The sequence below is a fragment of the Rhineura floridana genome, chromosome 9 (genome assembly GCF_030035675.1).
Source record: "Rhineura floridana isolate rRhiFlo1 chromosome 9, rRhiFlo1.hap2, whole genome shotgun sequence".
NCBI classification, from domain to species: domain Eukaryota; kingdom Metazoa; phylum Chordata; class Lepidosauria; order Squamata; family Rhineuridae; genus Rhineura; species Rhineura floridana.
Genome location: NC_084488.1, coordinates 30,732,798 through 30,752,656, shown reverse-complemented (window position 1 = coordinate 30,752,656; position 19,859 = coordinate 30,732,798). Strand labels below are relative to the sequence as shown.

General features: G+C 41.5%; 2 protein-coding genes across 24 annotated transcripts in view; one reads left to right on the top strand and one right to left on the bottom strand.

Moving 5' to 3' along the window:
- Positions 1–18,001, top strand: part of LNX1 (ligand of numb-protein X 1) — a 197,879-nt gene extending 179,878 nt beyond the window's left edge. For 14 of the 18 annotated variants that reach the window (XM_061583228.1, XM_061583239.1, XM_061583240.1 and 11 more), the window contains 3 exons: positions 2,275–2,503; positions 15,527–15,685; positions 16,591–18,000. In XM_061583228.1, the coding sequence (XP_061439212.1) occupies positions 2,275–2,503; positions 15,527–15,685; positions 16,591–16,726 (524 nt within the window). In that variant the 3' untranslated portion in view covers positions 16,727–18,000. Of the gene's footprint in view, positions 1–2,274; positions 2,504–15,526; positions 15,686–16,590 lie in introns of all 18 variants that reach the window. The other 4 variants (XM_061583243.1, XM_061583244.1, XM_061583242.1 and 1 more) reach the window with 3 other exon arrangements.
- Positions 18,002–19,859, bottom strand: part of FIP1L1 (factor interacting with PAPOLA and CPSF1) — a 45,486-nt gene continuing 43,628 nt past the window's right edge. For all 6 annotated transcript variants that reach the window (XM_061583251.1, XM_061583248.1, XM_061583249.1 and 3 more), the window contains 2 exons: positions 19,303–19,440; positions 18,002–18,323 (listed from right to left, as the gene is read on the bottom strand). In XM_061583251.1, coding sequence (XP_061439235.1) covers positions 18,173–18,323; positions 19,303–19,440 — 289 coding nt within the window. In that variant the 3' untranslated portion in view covers positions 18,002–18,172. The remainder of the gene's footprint in view (positions 18,324–19,302; positions 19,441–19,859) is intronic.

The following is a 19,859-nucleotide window of genomic DNA, read 5'->3' as shown; positions in this document are numbered from 1 at the left end:
CATAATAAAACAGTGTATTTTAAGATTGTTCAGGTAGATACTTAATAAGCAAATATGTTAATTGTAAAAAAGAAACAGGACTCTGACTCAGCCCTTACATTTATTGACATGGGTGTACAAAGTCTTACTTGACTCAGAGAGATCAGACAATGGCCAGATGTGTTTCACAGGAAACAGATATTTTCTGAATTACTGGAATAAATATTATGAAAACTCTCATGTATCACTAATGTCCTGTATGTACAGTAAATATAAAAAAACACTAAGCTTTCACAACCCACAACCCACGCTCCAGTGAATACCATGTAAATAACTTGTCTCATTTGTTTCAATGGGTCCACTCAAACTATAGCTAAGTCTGGATCCAACCCAATATTTCTCAGCCTAACCTACCTCTCAGGGTTGTGGTTAAAAATAAAATGGGAGAAGAACCACATATAATAGTCTGAGCTCCTTGGAAGAAAGGTAGGATATAAATAAACAAATAAATAAAATTGTTAGAGGCCTGGTCTCCCAATCATGTTAAAAATGTTTAGTCCATAGCAATTTAAAATATTTTTCCAATCCTGAATTTCAACTAACTTATTTGTTCAAACACCAACTCTGTAGTCAGCACTATATACGCAGAGCTTGGAAAAGTTACTTTTTTAAAACTACAACTCCCATCAGCCCCAGCCAGCATGGCCACTGGATTGGGCTGATGGGAGTTGTAGTTCAAAAAAGTAACTTTTCCAAGCTCTGTAATATATGTCTAAATGGGAGCCACTGTTTAAAACAGTTGAAGATAAAATGGGACCAAATGGAGAAGAAATTCACTTGTAATTTATTCCAGATGCTGCAAGGAGGTGTTCATAAGATCAGTTTTTTGTATTCCAGAATACTACTACCCACTTTCAAATTTGGTTTCAGTTTTCACAAGTGCTAGCATTCCACATCATTCTCAAAACTGCTTAATCATGCATGAGGTAGCTTTTAACATGCTTTAACCAGCTGTTTGTTCACAAAATTTGGAAGTGCAAGAAATTGCTGCCTTGCTCCCTATACAGGGCTATGGAAACTTTCTCACAATTATATATTAATCCTTGCATGCCTTATATATAGTTATGTGAATTAACTACTCGTTAACATCTGAATATCCACTGTATCCTCTAACACTCTGGGAAGGAACTCCGAAAAAAGTTGGCCTTTCTATCATCCTGATTACACAAAAGAAAAGTAGCTATAAGAAGTAATCTGCAAAAATATACTGTACATATTGAGAGCCCATGACTGGGTTAGTTGCTGCAGGCAGAAGCACAAGGAAGAGTTAATGAAAATACTAGACAATATAGCTTTGTAAATTTGCATTTTGTTTTGATTTAGAGATGCTCTGTTTCTTAAAATAATGCCCCCACCGACAGGCATTTGTAACAGCATATTTTCATACCACTCTGACCTAGATTTGATTATTCATGCCAGTATCAACAAGAATGAACTGGTGCAACGTTCAAACAAAAACTACAACAGGCAAAGCCAATGATGGATAAAAAATAATTTCTAATATATTTCAGGAGAAATAGTCCAATGTGAAAGCTGCAGTGCTGTACACACTTAACTATGAGTAAGCCCCATTGAACTCAATGGGGCTCACTTCTGACCAGACATGCATAGGAGTGCGCTTTTAAAACAGACACAATATTGCATTTTCTTTTGGCTCTTCATTTGCAAAAGAGCTATGTTTCAGAGCATAAATTAGAAAAGACAGATCCTCTACTAACAGAGAGCTCAAAGGGTTTGTAGCTTTGTATCTATCACACATCCCTTCCCTTCCTTTGCTTGCAATGCTCTTAGGCAAACCAATTTTGTTGTCAGTTCAGGACAGCAAGTATAACTGCAGTTTCCCCAAGCAATTTATGTTGTATAGATGGGAGACTGAGGCAGAGAGTCAACAACACACCAGAAGCTACCTCAGTTTCTGGCTGAATTTGAAATCAGATCTCTCCAGATCCATGTGCAACAACCTACCCATTTCTATGGGGAGTGCTTCCATTAAGCTCCCCACTGCCATCATTATTCTGAGAATGGGTTTGGGGGTAGACTAAAACTCCAATGAAAAGCATATTTTTTGCAACCTACCTCAAAAACATTTTTTTTATAAAAGCCAGAAAGCTGGTCCTGGGACCACATCCAGCCTACAAGCTATTAGAAGGCAACTCCTGAGGTAAGTGGTACAGCTTAGAATGACAGAAGTGTATTCTGGTAACCAACTTTTTTTTTTCATTTCCTGTCCACCAGGTGATGTTTTGCTCAATGTGAATGGAATTGATCTGACAGGTGTCAGCCGTGGGGAGGCTGTAGCCCTTTTGAAAAACATCTCCTCATCTGTTGTACTCAAATTATTAGAGCTGAAAGAGTGTGAAACCTTGAAAGATTGGAACAATGGCTCGTTGTTTGATGCCAATTTGAATATATCCACTCAAAGTGAATGGTCTCCTTCCTGGGTGATGTGGCTTGAGCTCCCACGGTAAGTCCAAGGAGAGTTTCCATATACTGAAAGGGACTAGGAGGAAAGGGTTGTGGTAGGGATAGGGAACCCGTGAACCTTCTGATGTTCATGAACTCCAGTTCCCATCAACCCCTGCCATCATGCCCAATGGTCAAGTCTGATGGGAAGTGTAGTCTAGCGACATTTGAAGATTCCCAACCCCAGGTTTATGGGGATTACCTGGCTCTTTCCCCTAGCTTGATGCATTGCACTGACACTTTAATTAAATCTCGACTTTGTCAAAGAACTTTCAAATACTTTCTTCTTTTCCAATCTCCTAGTCCTTCTGCATGTGGGTATGTGTTTGCGCACGCACACGCGTGCACACACACACACACAGAGCGAGAGAAAGAGCATACACATGGATCTGGTTTTCAGGGAGCAAAATATGCTAAACAGGCCCATTGCAGAAAATGTGCCTGGCCATTAAGTAACAAGGGAAACTCTGCACGGATCCCTGCATTGCATGGATGCAATGTTCTTAGAATATTTGGATACTGGACCACCCTGCGTCCTCCCAACAATCCCTGCAGTTTGCAGACACCGTTTTAATTACATGCTGTTTTAACTTGTTTGACGTTGCCCAGATGTTCAAAAACTGTGTGCACGCTCATGGGAAATTATCCAAACTCCCTCCTCCCACCCCCTAAAAAAAAAATCACCTCTCTAATGGGCTGGAAGCAGCTGTGTTGCAATTATTCGTAAAAATAATACACACCACAGAGTGCATAGTTTGTCACCCACTCACACAGCACATTTTAATATCTCCATGGGACGTAAATCCTGTCTCATTGCGACATTTGCTTGAAATGGAATTTTTAAAATGTGATCCTGCCAGGATGACATTGAATTAAATCTATCCCTCAAGCTACAATCCAACATCCTATAAATACAAAAAAGTCAGTCATTAAGGAACTTCCGAATCCTCTTCTGAACCCTCACTTTTTGTTTTATCCAGTCTTCCATTTATCCAAATGTATTTACAGTATATAATATAACTTATCAGTATTAGATTAACCTCAGTCTATCTAGGTGTGTGCATTACTAAATGTATGAAATCAGGGTTTAAAATAAATGTTCTGGGAAACCATGTGGCTCCTCAGAGGTGTATCAGGGAATCCTCAGAAGTTCAGTACTGGCAGACAATTACTTGAAATGAGAATTTGCCTACCGTCACCTTCTGTAGTGTGCACCTACAAGTGTTGTTGGGTATGAAGGGTGTACCTTCAATTCACCTTACACAATAGTAAGGCCGAACAGGCTTGGTCAAAGTCTGCATGAACTGAATGTAGTAGGGCAAGAGTTTCTTGAATATAGCATGCAGGGGGTTCTGTGGGGGGTGTTGAGGGATTCTGCAGCAGATAAGTCTTTGCTGAAAATGTTCACTAAAGCTAGAATATTTGAAATCACTGCACTAGGTGATGCAGTAGTCCTATCTGGACTGCTGTAATGTGGTGTATGTGGGGCTGCCCTTGCAGATGGTTCGGAGGTTGCACCTAGAGCAGAATGTTATTACTAGCCTGGTAAGTGGAGCAGGCTGATGGAACCATGTGTCACCAGTCCAGAAAGTGTTTCACTGGCTGCCAGTGAGGTATTGGGCCTAATTCAAGATGTTAGAACTAAATGGCTTGGGACTCAAGTACCTAAAAGAGCACTTTCCCCAGTACAGTAGGGCCCTACTCATATGGCAGGTTAGGTTCCAGACCCCCGCCGGAAAGCGAAAACTGCTGAAAAGCGGATCAGCTGTAGCACGGCGGTCTGGAACCTAACCCGCTGATCGCACCAGAAGAGGAGAAGATCAGATCTTCCCCTCCTCTGGCACGATCAGCTGGAGTGCGGGAGTCTGACCGCCCCTGAGAAGATGATCAGCTGTAGCACACTACAGCTGATCTTCCCCTCCTCCGGCGCGATCAGCTGGAGTGCGGGGAGCTCCAGCCCCCCCTCCAGCTGATTGCTCCGCTGCCGCCGTATTAGCGTGGGGCCCTATTCTATCAACCATCTCAGACCCTTTGATCAACAAGTGAGGCCTTGTTGATGGTTGTGCCACTGTGCAACCAAGGTTGCCTGGTTGGCATTGACAGTGACAGAGTCTTTTTAGTGGCAGTTCCCTGTTCATGGAATGCCTGCCCCAGTGAGGTGTGTCTGTTGCCATCACTACTGACTTTCAGGAAGAATTTGAAAGCATTCCTGTTTACCCAGGTATTTGATGGCTGAAAGATACTCTTCCTGGCAACCCTGAATTAACTGGTTGACATAAATATTTAAAAAGCATGCTAAAAACAGTTAGAAATCATTTTATCATTGTTATGTTTGCTGCCCTGAGTTCCTTTGAGAGGAAGGGCAGGATATAAATTAATTGAATGAATGAAGTACGATTGGGCTAAAATGAAATCGCCCAGATGATTCTAGAGCAGGTCCCCTTGACATGAGAAACCCAGCCTGTGAACCTCTCCCTGCTGATATTCCAAATACCCATTGCTTTATAGATTTTATCATTTCTTAGTGAGAACAACTGGGAACCACTTAGCTCATCAAAAATAAGGAGGAGGGATAGAAGGATACCTGCATCATTACATCTGAATTGTTTCCTGGAATCAGACTGTGAGATGGAGCTGGTGCTAGCATTTTAAGCCTGCTGTAGATAGGGATAGACAGAGTGGTGTATTACCACTACGTCTCAGTTTGCAAGTATTTATTCATAAGCTCTTTCTCCTGTTTCCATTTCAATCTGTGACTTTAAAAAAAATTTTTTTCATTGATTTTCAACGTATTGTTTTGGTACTTTTTTTGAGCTGAGAACCACAAAAATTGGAAAAGTGTGAAAAGGGAAGGATAACCGCATTGCAATCCACATAGCATATAGTGTAGATTCAGTTGGGTTACTTGAAAATGTGGAGCAAATTCAATCCTTGAACATCCCTAGTTTTAGCTAACACTTGAGATTTCTACTGTAGTGCGAAATTACTGACAGAACAAAAATCTGTTTCCAGACTGGAGAAATGGACTGGGGGGCAGGGAAAAATAGAAACAGAACAAAATTTAAAACTGAAGGAAGAAAAAGATGATAAAAAGAAAAAAGGAGGAAAGTGCGTAAGGAGACTTGGGAGGGGTGAAGTGGGAGTAAAATGTGGGGCAGAAGGAAGAGAGACTGAAGGGTACAAAAATAAGACGTGGACCTGTCGGGAGACTTGTTGATAAAGGGACAGATAAAGGGGCTTAAATTGAGAGATTTAAGCAAGGGGAGAGAAGAGAGCATGTTCTGGTGTAGAAAAAGGGGAGATGCATGTTATGAAGGAGAGCAGGGGTGGGGAACTTCAGGCCTGGGAGCCAAATGTGGCACTCTCTGCCTGATCCTCGGGACTTTCCGGAGGCTGCCCTGGCCCTCTTCCACACCCTCCTCAAGTACTTTGGCCAGGCTGGAATGTGTCCTTGAACAAATGCCTCTTGCTTGCCTGACTGGAGACTGTTACACGTAGAAACCTCCGACGCGTGCATGGCTGGACTGTCGCATGCAGTACAAAGCTAAGAGTCACATCCGTTGCTGCACCCACCATAGGCATCGTCCCTGGAAGGGAATATGGGGCTTAGGCTGAAAAAGGTTCCCCACCCCTAAAGTAGAGACAAAAGTGAAGAAGGGTTAATAATAGAAGGGGATTTTGAGAGACCTACAATAGTGGGAAGAGAACAGTGCCCATGCTATGGGACTAGGGCTGCCAGATCTCCGTTTTTTGGCCTGAGACTCCAGTTTCTGGGGGTTCACTCTGGCTCTCCGGCTGACCCACCTTAATCTCCGGCCTCTCAGCTTCAATTTAAAAAAAAATTAAGTTTCTAGGTGGTCTGGTTCCCGAGATATACACCAAAACATCAGCCACCCCCTGCAACTGTTAAATCTGTTTAACGGATCTGTTATAGCAGCTCCTAGCAGAGCTTGGAAAAGTTACTTTTTTTAAACTACAACTCCCATCAGCCCCAGCCAGGATGGCCACTGGATTGGGCTGATGGGAGTTGTAGTTCAAAAAAATGACTTTCCCAAGCTCTGGCTCTAACCCCGCCCTTTCAGGATTGTAGCCAATAAGTGAAGCCAGGGTTGTGATTTGTTGACCCAGGCAGTGCCTACACTTAATTGCAACATCAGGAAATGGTGGCTTTGAAATCTTCAGTTTGAGTAAGTAATAATAGGGCTTAAAGTTTTTTTTCTCATGTGCAAGAGTCAGACCCTGGGCTGTTGGAGAGGGCAGTGCTTTGAAAACCTTGGCAGTATGAAAGTATTTAATCCAATACTTTTCTGGGAGTAAAGCAATGCTAATCCCATGTACCTGGAGTAAACCCCATTGAATTCATTAGGACTTACCTTTGAGTAGACATGGTTAGGATTGTGTTGTAAATTAATGGGACTTTTGAGTAAACATAACAAAGAATTGTGTTCGTGTTGTAAATCTTTCCCTCCCTCTCCAATCCTATTTTAAAGCAATTAGGCAGGGTATACCTAGGTATCACATTTTTTATTATGTAGGTAACTAATACTGATGTTTTTAAAAAATGTTCTGCAACGACCAACTGGTTTGACAATAAACTATTATATGGGGTGTATTTTTACAAGTGTGTGTGTATATGGAGTCTTTCCAACAACCCTGTGAAGTAGGGTTGCTGATTGGAAGCCAAGGCAGCTCACAATAAGAAATAAATCCCTTTAAAAACCAATAACCATAAAACAAGTATAAACAGTTGCAAAACAGCTTAAAGTGGCATGATTCTGAAGTTTGGGATGGGTGAATGAAGTTTATTTATTTGTTTTTATTTATTATTTGATTTATATCCCACCCTTCCTCTCAGTAGGAGCCCAGGGCGGCAAACAAAAGCACTACAAACACTTTAAAAATAATAAAATCAGACTTTAAAATATATTAAAAAACATCTTTTAAAACATTTTTAAAAGCTGTGACTCCCAAAATTTATTTATGTATTTTATTTACAACAGTTCTATACTGCTTTATTGTAAAAAATCTCAAAGCGGTTTACAGAACGAATTAAAACAATAAAATTATTGGCAAAAACACTTAAAGACATGTATTGAAAAACATTCAAATTAATAAAACCAACAATGAGTTAAAAACAGATTTAAAAACACAATAGCTTCTACATGCGTGGATAGACAAACAAAAATGATTTTAGCAGGTGATGTCAATAGGCAAGGAGTTCCAACGCATAGGTGCTGCCGCTTCATTGTTGTTGTTATGTGCCTTCAAGTCAGTTGTGACGTATGGAGACCCTATGAATCAGTGACCTCCACTAGCATCTGTCATGAACCACCCTGCTCAGATCTTGTAAGTTCAGGTCTGTGGCTTCCTTTATGGAATCAATCCATCTCTTGTTTGGTCTTCCTCTTTTTCTACTCCCTTCTGTTTTTCTGTATTGTCTTTTTCTAGTGAATCATCTCTTCTCATTATGTGTCCAAAGTATGGTATGTGTCCAAAGTCAGAGGAAGGCAATGGTAAGCCACCTCTGAATACCTCTTACCACGAAAACCCTATGAAGAGAGTATCCAAAATGCTACCACTTTACAGGACTGATTTCTTACAAGAGGAGAACCAGTACTATGTGGCACCCATAACATGGAAAGCACAGCTTGAACTTGGCATAGTAGCAAATCGGCAACCAATGCAGATTTCAGAGCAGAGGTATTATGTGCTGATAGGATCTCACTCATGTCAGCAATCATGCCGCAGCATTCTGCATTAACTGACTGGCTGCAAGGATTTTTTTAGTTTTAGTTTTCGGTTATGAATCCTGACTGGTTGTGGGATGCTAAGTTGTCTGCCTTACTCATAGGAATCTTGTTGTGTTTGGTATGGTATTGCATTTAGGAAAGCATCACTGTAGTTTGTTTTTCATTTTCTGTTTGCATTTCATTTACCTTTAACCTCACTCCCTTACATCCATCGAAGCAACAACAGTGGCTGCATGTGCTCAGCTCAACCCCCTAGAACCCGTTGATGATGCACCTTGTTGGTTGCATAGCAATTTGTTTCATGCCCAATAGTGGTAAAAGAGAATTCACATATTTGAAAGTGTGGCTGCAGTTGTTCCCAAGCTGCTGTCTGTGAAGGTAGACCAAACCATGTGCGTTTTCTCTCTGTCAATTATTACTCACTGGAATTGGGTTGGCTGTCAAAGTGAGTTTATAGCAGCCCACAGTGTAGACAGAAAGGGTAGAGAATCTTCTTACTCTTACTCATTTCTCAGACCTCTTTCTGAAGTGAAGGGTCAAATCTGTAAAGAAGTTTGGAGCAGCCACATTAAAAGATAAGGGCAGGGCATTACAGGCAGGGGGTTGCCAACCCTGCTTGGATATGGATGTCTTTGCAGAGGATCCCTAGTCAAGCTTTACCAACAGCACAATCCAAACTATATCTACTCAGAAGTAAGTCCTGTTGAATTCTATGGGGCTTAGTCCCTTAGTAAGTATGTTTAGAATTGAAGCCTTCAGGGGCATCCATCTTTACTCCCAAATGCTCCCATCTAACATCTCCACAACACTCGGCTCCTTTCTTTCTACAGTGACCTTCTGGTGACTGGCCTGGCCTAGAGGCACTTAAACCCTTCTTGCTGAAAGCAAGCAGGCTAGATTAAATGTTCCCTACCCAGGCCCCATCTTTTAGCTAAGATTTCTAGCTTGATTTCCAGTCAGATTTTTTTTTAGTTGTATGCTCCAAGCAACTGTGATTGATGCTTAATGTACCATGCTTAATGACATCACTCGGGCCCGCCCCATGACATCACTCGGGCCCGCCCCTAAAATCTCAGGTTTTGGGATGCTTCTGACCTGGCAACCCTATATGGGACAGAGAAAAGGGAGATTAATAGAATGGGGTGAAAGAAGGTTTTTGTGAAATCTTAAAAGGCGGGCAGTTATTTGGGGGTGGGAAAGCAGAGTTCCTATACTTTTTGACAGTTGTAGGACTCTAATTGCCCTTCTGAGATAAGAAAAAATGTCACCTACTGAATTTCTGCATGCCATGCAGCTGTTTAAGGCACAGGAGGCCAGCCAGTTCAAAGGTGGTGACCACCCTGGAAAGGAGGGGTGGCCATGTCGCTAGCAGGGCATGCTCTGTGGCTCAGCTCACTTCAACTGCGTTAGTAGGTGGGAGGTCGCTGGGTTTGTTTAAACAGCCACCTGCAGGGAAGAAACAGGAAAGAAATGCCATGCTCACACAACATAGAGAGCAAAGTAACCAGGCCGCAGCTTTAAAAAAAAAACCTCAGTAGAACCAATTTGCCCTCTTAAAAGCCATCAGCAGATTTTACCAGGATTCCTTTGCCCTGTTTCCTAATCTAAATACATGCACTACCATTTCCCTAGCCTTCCCCTTCCCCCATGGCCTCTTTTACCGAAGGAAAATTACCCACAATGTCAGCAGGTCTGCAAACAGGAAATTCATTGTAATCATATCTCCAGCTGCAGCACCACTCACAGAAAAGGGCCACAGTGTATATGAACGCCAAAAGGGATTAGTATGCTGTACTGGTACGTTGGTCTACTTAAATTCAGATTAAGGAGGTGGGGGAGGGTCAGTAGGAGAAGCAACTTAACACTGTTCACTCATAGGAACAAATCGCTGATGGGAACAGAGGTGTGCTGCTTAATTAGTACTTGCCTGTTTGGTCAGGCATCCAGGAGTCAAAATACAGATTTACTTGCTTAAGAGAACAGGTTATCAGATACAGATACTTTAATCTTAACTAAGGGAGTTATCCTTTTCATCCTGTTTCTCAGTATTTGACTCGCTGAGCTCCGCACACCACATCTGGAAGCTCTTTAGCAGGTCCTCTTACCAGAACATGCATCACATTAATACACATTAACTCATTTCCCCCTTGTCTGAGAATGTAACCTTTCAGTACCAGAGTTCCCATTTGGTACTGGTAAGGGCAACTGCCCAGCAGTTCTTAAAGACGGGTCAGATGGGCCTCTAGGATATTTTCCAAAAACCTTCCTGCAGTTCGTAAATGGTCTTGGAGAGCAGGAGGGAAAATAACTATCCTGAAAGGTGTACACTTCAGGCTTATCACTTTAAATCCAGAAGTCATTGGTGAATACCGTGTTTTTAAAAAGGTTTTAATTGCATTTCTGAAGCCATACTTAAAACAGTGTACAGCTTCTTTAAAATAACAAACCAATGCAAAAAGAAGAGAGCGTTGAGGGAGGAGAAGCGAGCAAAGGGCTGAACAGGAATGAAGAGGAGGAGGGAAGCCAAGAAGGGGGAGAGGAGCGTGGAAGAGCAGGAGTGCAGGAGGCTGCTGAAAGTGAAGAGGAAATCATAACACATTATGGAAGGGAAGCAAAGTTATCAGTGACACCTCCCACATCAGCCTAGGTAGAGCCATAGCAAGCAGCCCCATCCTTTGGTGCAGATGCCGAGGTTGCACTAGCAAAGAAATGTAGCACTGGGAAGGTTTGAGCTGTCATGGGGCAAATGGGTTGTAGCAACTGAATGGAGGAATGGGCAGGGCAAGCAATCGTACTTCATGAGGCTTGTTCTGCCTGACATTCAAGCACTGCAAAGAGAACAGTAAGGATCTACCTCACATCTTGCCAGTAACAGAACAGCAAAATTTTGGAGATGACTGTCATACATAGATAATGGATCTTTATCTATGCCATGTATAAATAACTGCCCACCTGAAATTGGTATTTAAAAACATGCATGTATTTTCAGTAACAAATGAGATCTGGGTTTCTCTGCGTTTGGTAGTCGTTTCCTCCATCCAGTTCCCAGAAAGGCTCAGACCCTTGTTCTGATAGGTGTGCTTGCTCAAATTTATCTGTTTCATAACAGCATTTATTTTATCCATACTACAGGGAGGACAGGGAGTTGTTACTCATGCACTACCAGAGCATCTACAATGACTCACCAAAGACCAATTTAGAAATTCAGTCTCAGAGAAATGGCCGTCATGAAACCATGCAAGCATGTAACCACTGCAGTGGCACTTTCCAGACGGAAAAGCAATTTTTTCCCTCTTTGGCTTCTTCTGTCTTTGCTGTGACAAGCAGAGGGCCATGGGCTCTGTTTGTCTGTACCTTGATTTTGTTCCTTGGCTGATTTTGAAAAGACAATGCTGCTAGTCCTTTTTTGTGTGTAGTGTTAAGTTTGGCACCAACAGTCACCACAGAAACATATAATGAACCATAGTTGACCTCCTCCTTCTCACGGCTGTCGTTGCTGCAGCAAGGGATTCAGGTATAAGGACTTCACTTCTTCTCCATGTCAGCTTAAAATCCAAGCTAGGGCCATAAGGCTTGCCAAGGTTCATAATTACAAATGAGGAAATACAAATTCAGCAACATTGTGAACCCTACATGTTTTATGTGAATCCACTGCTCAACAAGGGAGGTTTTTGGGGCCTGATACATTTATGTTGCTTGCTGTGTTATTTGCTTAGACTTATCTATCAAATCCCATTTATTAGATTTGTATCCCACTCTATCCCATGGACAAAGAGCAGTTTACGAAGTAATTATAAATGGTCTGAGAAATAAGAAGGGCCAAATGAAATAAACGCAACATGTTAGAGGCAATCAACTTTTTTTAAAAAAATGTGCTGTTTCAGGCAATTTCTCTTAATACAGTAGGGCTCTGCTTTCCAGTGCTTTGCTTCTTGGCGCTTCGCTAATGCAGTGATTAAGAACTGTATCCATGTTGCATTTGTTCGGCGCTTGTTTCATTTTTACGGTGGAAAATTGCCAGAATACAGTGATGCTGAGTGCACAAATTGATGGTGCCCGACGCCCTTCTTGGACTCAGCTGCTGAACGCGTCGTCAGAGCTTGGAAACGTTCCTTTTTTACACTACAGTTGGGCTGATGGGAGTTGTAGTTCAAAAAAGGAACGTTTCCAAGCTCTGATGATGCACTCAGCAGCTGAGTCCGAGAAGGGCGTCGGGTGCCATTTTATTGTCGAGGGAGGCAGTAGAGGGCAAGTGAGCGAGCAAGCATGCAGGGGGAGGGCGAGCGGCCGAGGGGGGGATAAATGAGGGAACCGGCAGAGGGTAAGTGAGCAAGCAGGGGGGAGGGCGTGTGAGTGAGGGGGGGATGAGCGAGGGAGGCAACGGAGGGCAAGCAAGTGGGTGGGCGGGGGGAGGACAAGCAAGGGAGCCAGCGGAGGGCGAGTGAGCAAGCGAGCCAGCAGGCAGGGGGGAGGGCGAGCAGTCTAGGGGGAGGACGAGCCAGGGAGCCGGCAGAGGGCGAGTGAGCAGGTGCGGGCGGGCCAGCAGCTCCCTCCTTGCGATCTGTGGCAGAAAGGGAGCACTACTCCCCCACCATAATGAGGGCAAGCAAGCAGAGAGGGTGATGCTATCAGCTGTAGCGCAGGGACTGAGGCTACCCGCGCTACAGCTGATCGCACCACAGGCTCTCACCAAAAAATCACAGAAAAGTGGAACATCAATCAGCTTCAGGGGCCAAGCGGTCAGCTGGACCTGCCCGAGCTGCACCTGATCGATGTTCCACTTTTCGGCGGTTTTCGCTTTTCGGCAGAGGTCTGGTCCCTAACCTGCTGTATGAGTGGAGTCCTACTGTAGATTTACACATATCCTTAAGTGCATACAGGAAGGAATAAAATTAGTTTTGTGGTTGCAATTCTGATCTGTAACAAAAACACAGAACATTTTCCCTCCCCTCCCTCATCTTTGCTACATCTCATTTTGTTGGTTAACCAGGCCACCACCAGCTTTTATTAGGAAAATAAAAGTAGTGCTGACTGGCAAGTCCCTGCCTGCTTTCCTTGTAATAAAATTTTGGTTGAGCCACCTACCTGCATCACATGGAGGTCAAATCACACACTGGAATTTGTGTGTATGTGATTACTTTGGCCAGGGGTTGCACTCTTAACTTGCTCAGTTCTTTTCAAAAAGCCAGGTATTATGAAGTTATCAGAGCTGTATTCTTGAAAGTCTTGCTCATTCAAGTTTGAATTTAACCCTGTATTTTCATACAATTTACAAAAGATCAAATCACATACTAGACAACAATCAGAATAAAATCCTAAAAATATATAGTGATACTAGCTTACATGTTTGCTGGGTGCTCAAACGTTGCACTGTGGAAACTCAAGTTAACTTTGTATTTAATGTAACATGCTGTGATGTCAAAATTAGACACACAGAAAGCTGCCTTATCCCAAGTCATAGCACTGCTCCACGCAGCTCAGTGCAGTACTGTACACTGATTGGCAGCCATTCCCATGGTTTCACATGGGAGTCTTTCGCATCCTACCTGGAGAGGCCAGCAATTGAACCTGGGGCAGCTTGTCTACAATGCATGTGTTCCAGCAGAGCTACATTAGTTCTCTCTTCTGTGCAACCGAGAGCCAGTGTGGTGTAGTGGTCAGACTACAACCTGGGAGACCAGGGTTCGAATCCCCACACAGCCATGAAGCTCACTGGGTGACCTTGGGCCAGTCCCTGCCTCTCAGCCTCAGAGGAAGGCAGTGGTAAACCCCCTCTGAATACCGCTTACCATGAAACCCCTATTCATAGGGTTGCCATAAGTCAGGATGGACTTGAAGGCAGTTCATTTCCATTTTCTGGGCAACCATTAGGAAAGGTGGGCCTTTCAGAGCATGATCTGTAATCCAAAAAGCACTTGCTTCTCCTCATAGGCAGGTGTTTTAAACATATGAAATGTGCTGTATAAATGTGCTAAGTAGCGTGAAAGAAACACCTAACCTGCTTAACTGAATGTAGATTATGTTAGTGAACAGCTATTAACAGTGGCTAAATTCTGGTAACATTTGGTCATGACCTTGGAAAGGCGTGTTAAATTTAGTAGGTTTATGCTTTTATGAAAAATGGGATTGAGGATGCTAAAAGCCCCACACAGATGGCAAAGCAATAGAGCTATCCATGTGCAGAAGGGCCAGGAGGCACCTGCTTTTCATATTAGCAGTCAGCTGTTTCACAAACACTGTACCCTGTATCTTGCCAGCAGGTGAGTATTTGTAGTTCCCAAAGGTCTCATCTAACAGATAAAACCATGAACTATAAAAACCATGAACACAGCAAAAACCTATTCCTGAAAAAAATAGAAATCATTTTTAAAGAATTATTTTTAAATCCCTCCTCACAATTTAAAAACATTTTTTCCTCAGCACTTGCAACAGAGACACTAAAAATGTGGTTGCCAAATTGGTCTCTGATACAAATAAATGTGACGGGGAAGTTTTTTTATTGGACCAATTGGGGGGACAGAATAGGACTGCAGGCTTCCAAGTTGCATAGAGCCCTTCTTCAAGTAGAAAAAAGGTGTTCTATATGACTTGAAAGACACTACTCTAATCAAACTTATAATCTGAACTGGTTTTTAGACAGGTAAGAAAACTGTTTTTCAGGAAAACTCTTAAGAAGTATTTATGGCTCAATGCAACTCATTAGTACCAAATGTAATTGGTTTTTAAATTATCATATTCAAAATCAGGAATGGCAAAACAGATTAACTCTCAACTTTTGAAAAATCTGTGTTTGTAATTTAATTGTGCTTTGGAACATGCTTGCAGTAGGAACAAGATACATGGCTCTTCTATTAATGTTGCCAAAGCCTGCTTATATTAAAGTAACCCATATTATATACCCATCCCCCCTCTGAACACAGCGCAAATAGGTTACGTTTAGGAAACAGCTCAAATTTTCTCTAATTGCCAAATGAAGGTTCTCTTAGTAGCCATCGCCACTAACCATACCGTGAGTGTACAGGGATAAAGGTTTCCCTCAACATTTGCTTCTCTGTACAGCTACCAAGTGTGAAGTTTCATTTAAAACTTCAACCAAGTCTGTACAACACTGCTAAATGTGTGTAAAACATCCAAACAGAAACTGGCAGTTTGTACAAACTATATAGATCCAGTATATATAAAGTCTGTTACGCCACAAAGCTAATGAGCAGAGTATCATCAATAATTTTGATTTAATTGTACAACAGACCATTAAGTAGAATGATTTTCCCCAGGTATTTATACAGCTGCAAAGAAATTGTATTACGAAGAAATACAGCAGGAAGTCTCGGCTTCAGTATCATGGGGGGTTATGAACAAAACAGTGGGAACCAACCATTCTTTATCAAATCCATTATTGGAGGAACACCGGCATATAATGATGGAAGAATCAGGTAATGAAATCACATTGGTTATTTATAAGCTAATCATTTCCATCCAAATACATCAAGTTTCCAAGAGCCAAGGGCTAGTTCATCTATCAGTTTGATATTATCACTGCCATCCAACAAGGTTCTTAAAACTCACATGCTCTCCATGCGGGAATGCGATGTGGGACTAGGCACATACACTCTGTCTATCTGATCATTTCACTCCCATTCTGTGTTGGTTCACACAGGCAGGGCTTTTACATGTACATGTGCCTGTGTACATGGCACATTTTGCATGTGGTAATGGTATGCAAGAGCTCAAAACTCAGTAACACCCTGCACAAGTGTGTTTTACTCTCCTGACTTGTGTGAATTAGCTCCCAAAGTCCAACTGTGTGTGTTGAGCAACATATCAAACCAGAACTTGAGGCTCAGGATTACTGATTCAAGACCACCCTTATCTTGAAAGCTGCCACATACACTATAAGGGCAGACTCCAAACACCTGATGACTCCGATCAGGAGCAGTAATCAAACTGGTTTCTCCTTTTAGTGGAAAGTCACAGAGTACAGTTGTGGCAGAACTTCTGCTTATAGTGCAACCATTAAAACAGGGATAGGATCTGAGTACTCATCTTAACAGAATTTAACACATCACACCAGAAGCATGTCTGATACACAGTCTGAAAGCATTGTGTGTCTGCAGTATGTGTTTTAATGAAGTCCTTGGCTTTGTACTTGCCACTAGTAGTGTCAGACAAATGTGAAGCAACTATCAAACAGTTCCTCTCCTTCCTTAATTATCAATACCCGACTGATTCTACATCAAAACTGCTACCTTTCTGGTAAATATGAGGATGGCATAGGATATTCAAGTTTCTGCCTTGGAGTTGAAGTTCCAATAACCAGTTTTACATTGTTTTCTTCCAGGTGTGGTGACATTCTCCTTGCAGTTAATGGTAAGAATGTCTCAGGAATGGCGCATGCCTGTTTGGCAAGGATGCTAAAAGAACTGAAAGGGAAAATTACTCTCACCATTGTGTCCTGGCCTGGCACTTTTTTATGAAGATGTATTTCAACTGAAGAGCAACAAATCATTTGACACAATCGGCCACTTAATATGGACATCAGTTTACGCCTGTTTCTGGTCAATTGTGTACTTGTAAAAGAAAAGGTTGTGAAGTATAAATGTGCATTACAAAAACAGGATGGTCTTAAGAAAAAGTAATCTGTGATATGTGTTGGAGAAATATGCAGTTTTAAAATATGAAAGTCAACTGAGATCCTAAGTCAGGGTACACATCTTTGCTGCACTATGTCTCATATGTTTGTATTTTTATATCTAATCAAAGCAGCAGTAGAAATATGTTTATAAACAAGGAAAACCACTTTAAATAATACCTAATATAAGAACTATGGAATAACTGTTGCAATACTTTTCTATGAGATGACGGTATCAATTCAGGACATAGAAAACAATCTGATGATTAATATGAAGTCCCTTCTTGTGGTCAGTATGAATCAGAAATTTTTTTCAATATTTTGTTTCCTAGTGTCTAATAACTGAATGGAATTTCATTTTTACCACTAAAATTAACTGTAATTGTAATTTGTAAAGCCAGGTTATTTTCATTAAAAAAGCACGGAAAAAACACATTTCTCCCCAGTTCTTCTAATTCTTGGTATGAATCATCTCATTTGAGTGTTCTGCTTATTTTATTTAGCTTTGCTCACCATGTTCTGTTATGGTCAGTTCTGAACCAACATAATAATGAAAGAAGACAAAGTGTAGCAAAATTCTGGGGTAGGCAGAGAAGGGAAAAATAAATTATCTAGATCAAGTAAGCTGAGAGGAAAACTAGTGGAAATTGGGACAGCTGAGCTAGGTAGACCACATAGGTAGACACCTACAACAGATCCAAGAGGACAGAGAAGCATCACATACTGAGGCTACTTAGTGTTGTACAGCAGTAGCCAAGACTCAAACTTATTTTACATTGTGTATTCAAGAGAAACAGAAAACAGGTGTAATTATATGCAGTTTTGTTTGTTTTTCAAACTTAAAACATTACATAAAAGCATGTGAAGAGCCAAACACATGCTGGTTCCAGTTCCTTCCATCAGGATCTGTATATGTTGATCAAATGGGACATCTCCAGTTTGTGGTGTATCACTTTCTTTACTATTCGAAAAGATTCAGCATTAAATCTACACACTGCACTTGGATGGAGCTTGTGTAACAGTGTAAAAGACCTCCTCACTAACCAAGCACAATTTGCCATGTATACCATCTGTGTTTTCCTTATCTTTCTAGCTTCGTAGGCAAGACAAAACAATGTACTTTTAACATGAAAAATTCACTTTTTATTTTCAAAAATCCAAATTAAACTTATGCTTTATACTAACAGAACAAGATTAAGAGCAATTTTTGTTAAGACCCAGAAAAATAATTAGATTTAGAGCAATCTATTTCTGGCACTAATATAAGCAAGTAGGCAAAAGCCACCCATGCCTACTCTGCAGGGGTAGCATCAGTGTTTTCCTGTTCTGGGGCAGGTTCACCACCACCTGTCTCTTTTCCTTCTTTGCTCTTTTTTGATTTTTTGTGTTTGTGCCTCCTGTGGCTGTCTCCCTCTTCACTGTCATGGCGACGCCTGCTGTTACTAAGAGAAGAGAGAAAAAACTATTAAATGGGAGTCTCAAACTCAGGTCCACCCTGAATGAAGCTATTTCTTAAACTTCCAACATCATATAGCTAATTATTTAGAACATGCGATAGTGTCATCACATAGCTCTCCCCCTTAAACATGGACAAATTAAAACCAAAAAAGGAGTGAAGAAAAACATTGCCAGTATTAAATTCACCATAGTTTCACCTGCCAATATTTGCTTCAGAGCAGGAGTAGGTGGCTTGTTTAGCACCTAGAACAGCACTGAAAATATTTGCCCTTACATAATCAAATTAATCTCTGCAATTATGAGGCTAGAGGTTTTCAGACAATGAGAGCAGAGATTGTTTTAATGGGATTCTGTCCAGAAAACACAACTTTTAATAGACAGCCTTAAAATAGGTTTACAACAATCCTTTGAAGAGGTGTTTGGTGACCAAGAGCAACTTCCAAGTAATCTAATCCTGCGTTTTAGTTTCCTTTCTCACACAACGCAAGTGCAAGCATTAAAATCAACGTAATTGTTCAATCCAGAGCCAGTGTTAGAGACTGGCACTGTCAGGCAGCCCCCTGGGAGGTTTGAGCCCTCTTTCTCTCTCTCTTGTGTCACTGCCTATGGTGCTGGCAGCAGCAATATCACCTTCTCTTCCCCCTGCCCCAGTTCAGTTCCAACTTCTATGCTGCCCAGAGAGACAGACAGAGAAATAAAAGATTATGGCTGCCATTCAGCTGCAGAGGCTGTCATTAACATCCAGAGGATCAAATAAAACCTTTAAATTGGTTGTAAAATCCTAATAATCCATCACCTATGGTTAGAACTGATTTTATGTACCGGTCATACTCTACTAGTATATGGTCTACTTTTGGCTCCGTTTATAAATGTAAAAAAAAGCCACACATGAAAAGACAGTGACTCTTCAATCATCTCTCTTCTGTCCTGTAATATCTCTTCAAAGCTTATTAAAGAGCCAACCTTCGTGATGACTTGTGTCTCGTTTCTTCCTTTTCTCGATGTCTCCTTTCTCGGTGTCGCTCTTCTTTCTCTCTGCTTGTTCTATGCCGCTCATAGCCTCTATCTGCATATTCTCTGTACCTATATCGCTCCTCATCACTGGCAAGAAAAGAATAAAAATAAAAAGAATACACAAACAAATGTTGATGGAGCATCAATCACCTTTGGCTCCTCCCACACACATACAAAATACAGAGATCTCCATGTGGTTTCTACATTTAGCAAAACACAATTTTGAAGAGATTTTTCCACTGATAGTATTTAATAGGAATTTGTAACATAACAGTGTGAAACTACCAGTGTGCACAGCCCCCAACAGTGGAAAACACCTTAAGGAATCAAAACATCAGCATCAGTCAAATCAGATTTAATTACGTGCCTTTCAATGTTGTTGATGTACAAAATCAAGCCGCTAACAGTAGAAGAGGCTGTCACTAAGTTACCTCTTAATAAGGGAACACTGTTTATGGGCTTCCCTGAAAATTTCAGGGCACTTAGGACCAAATGGATTGCTACTC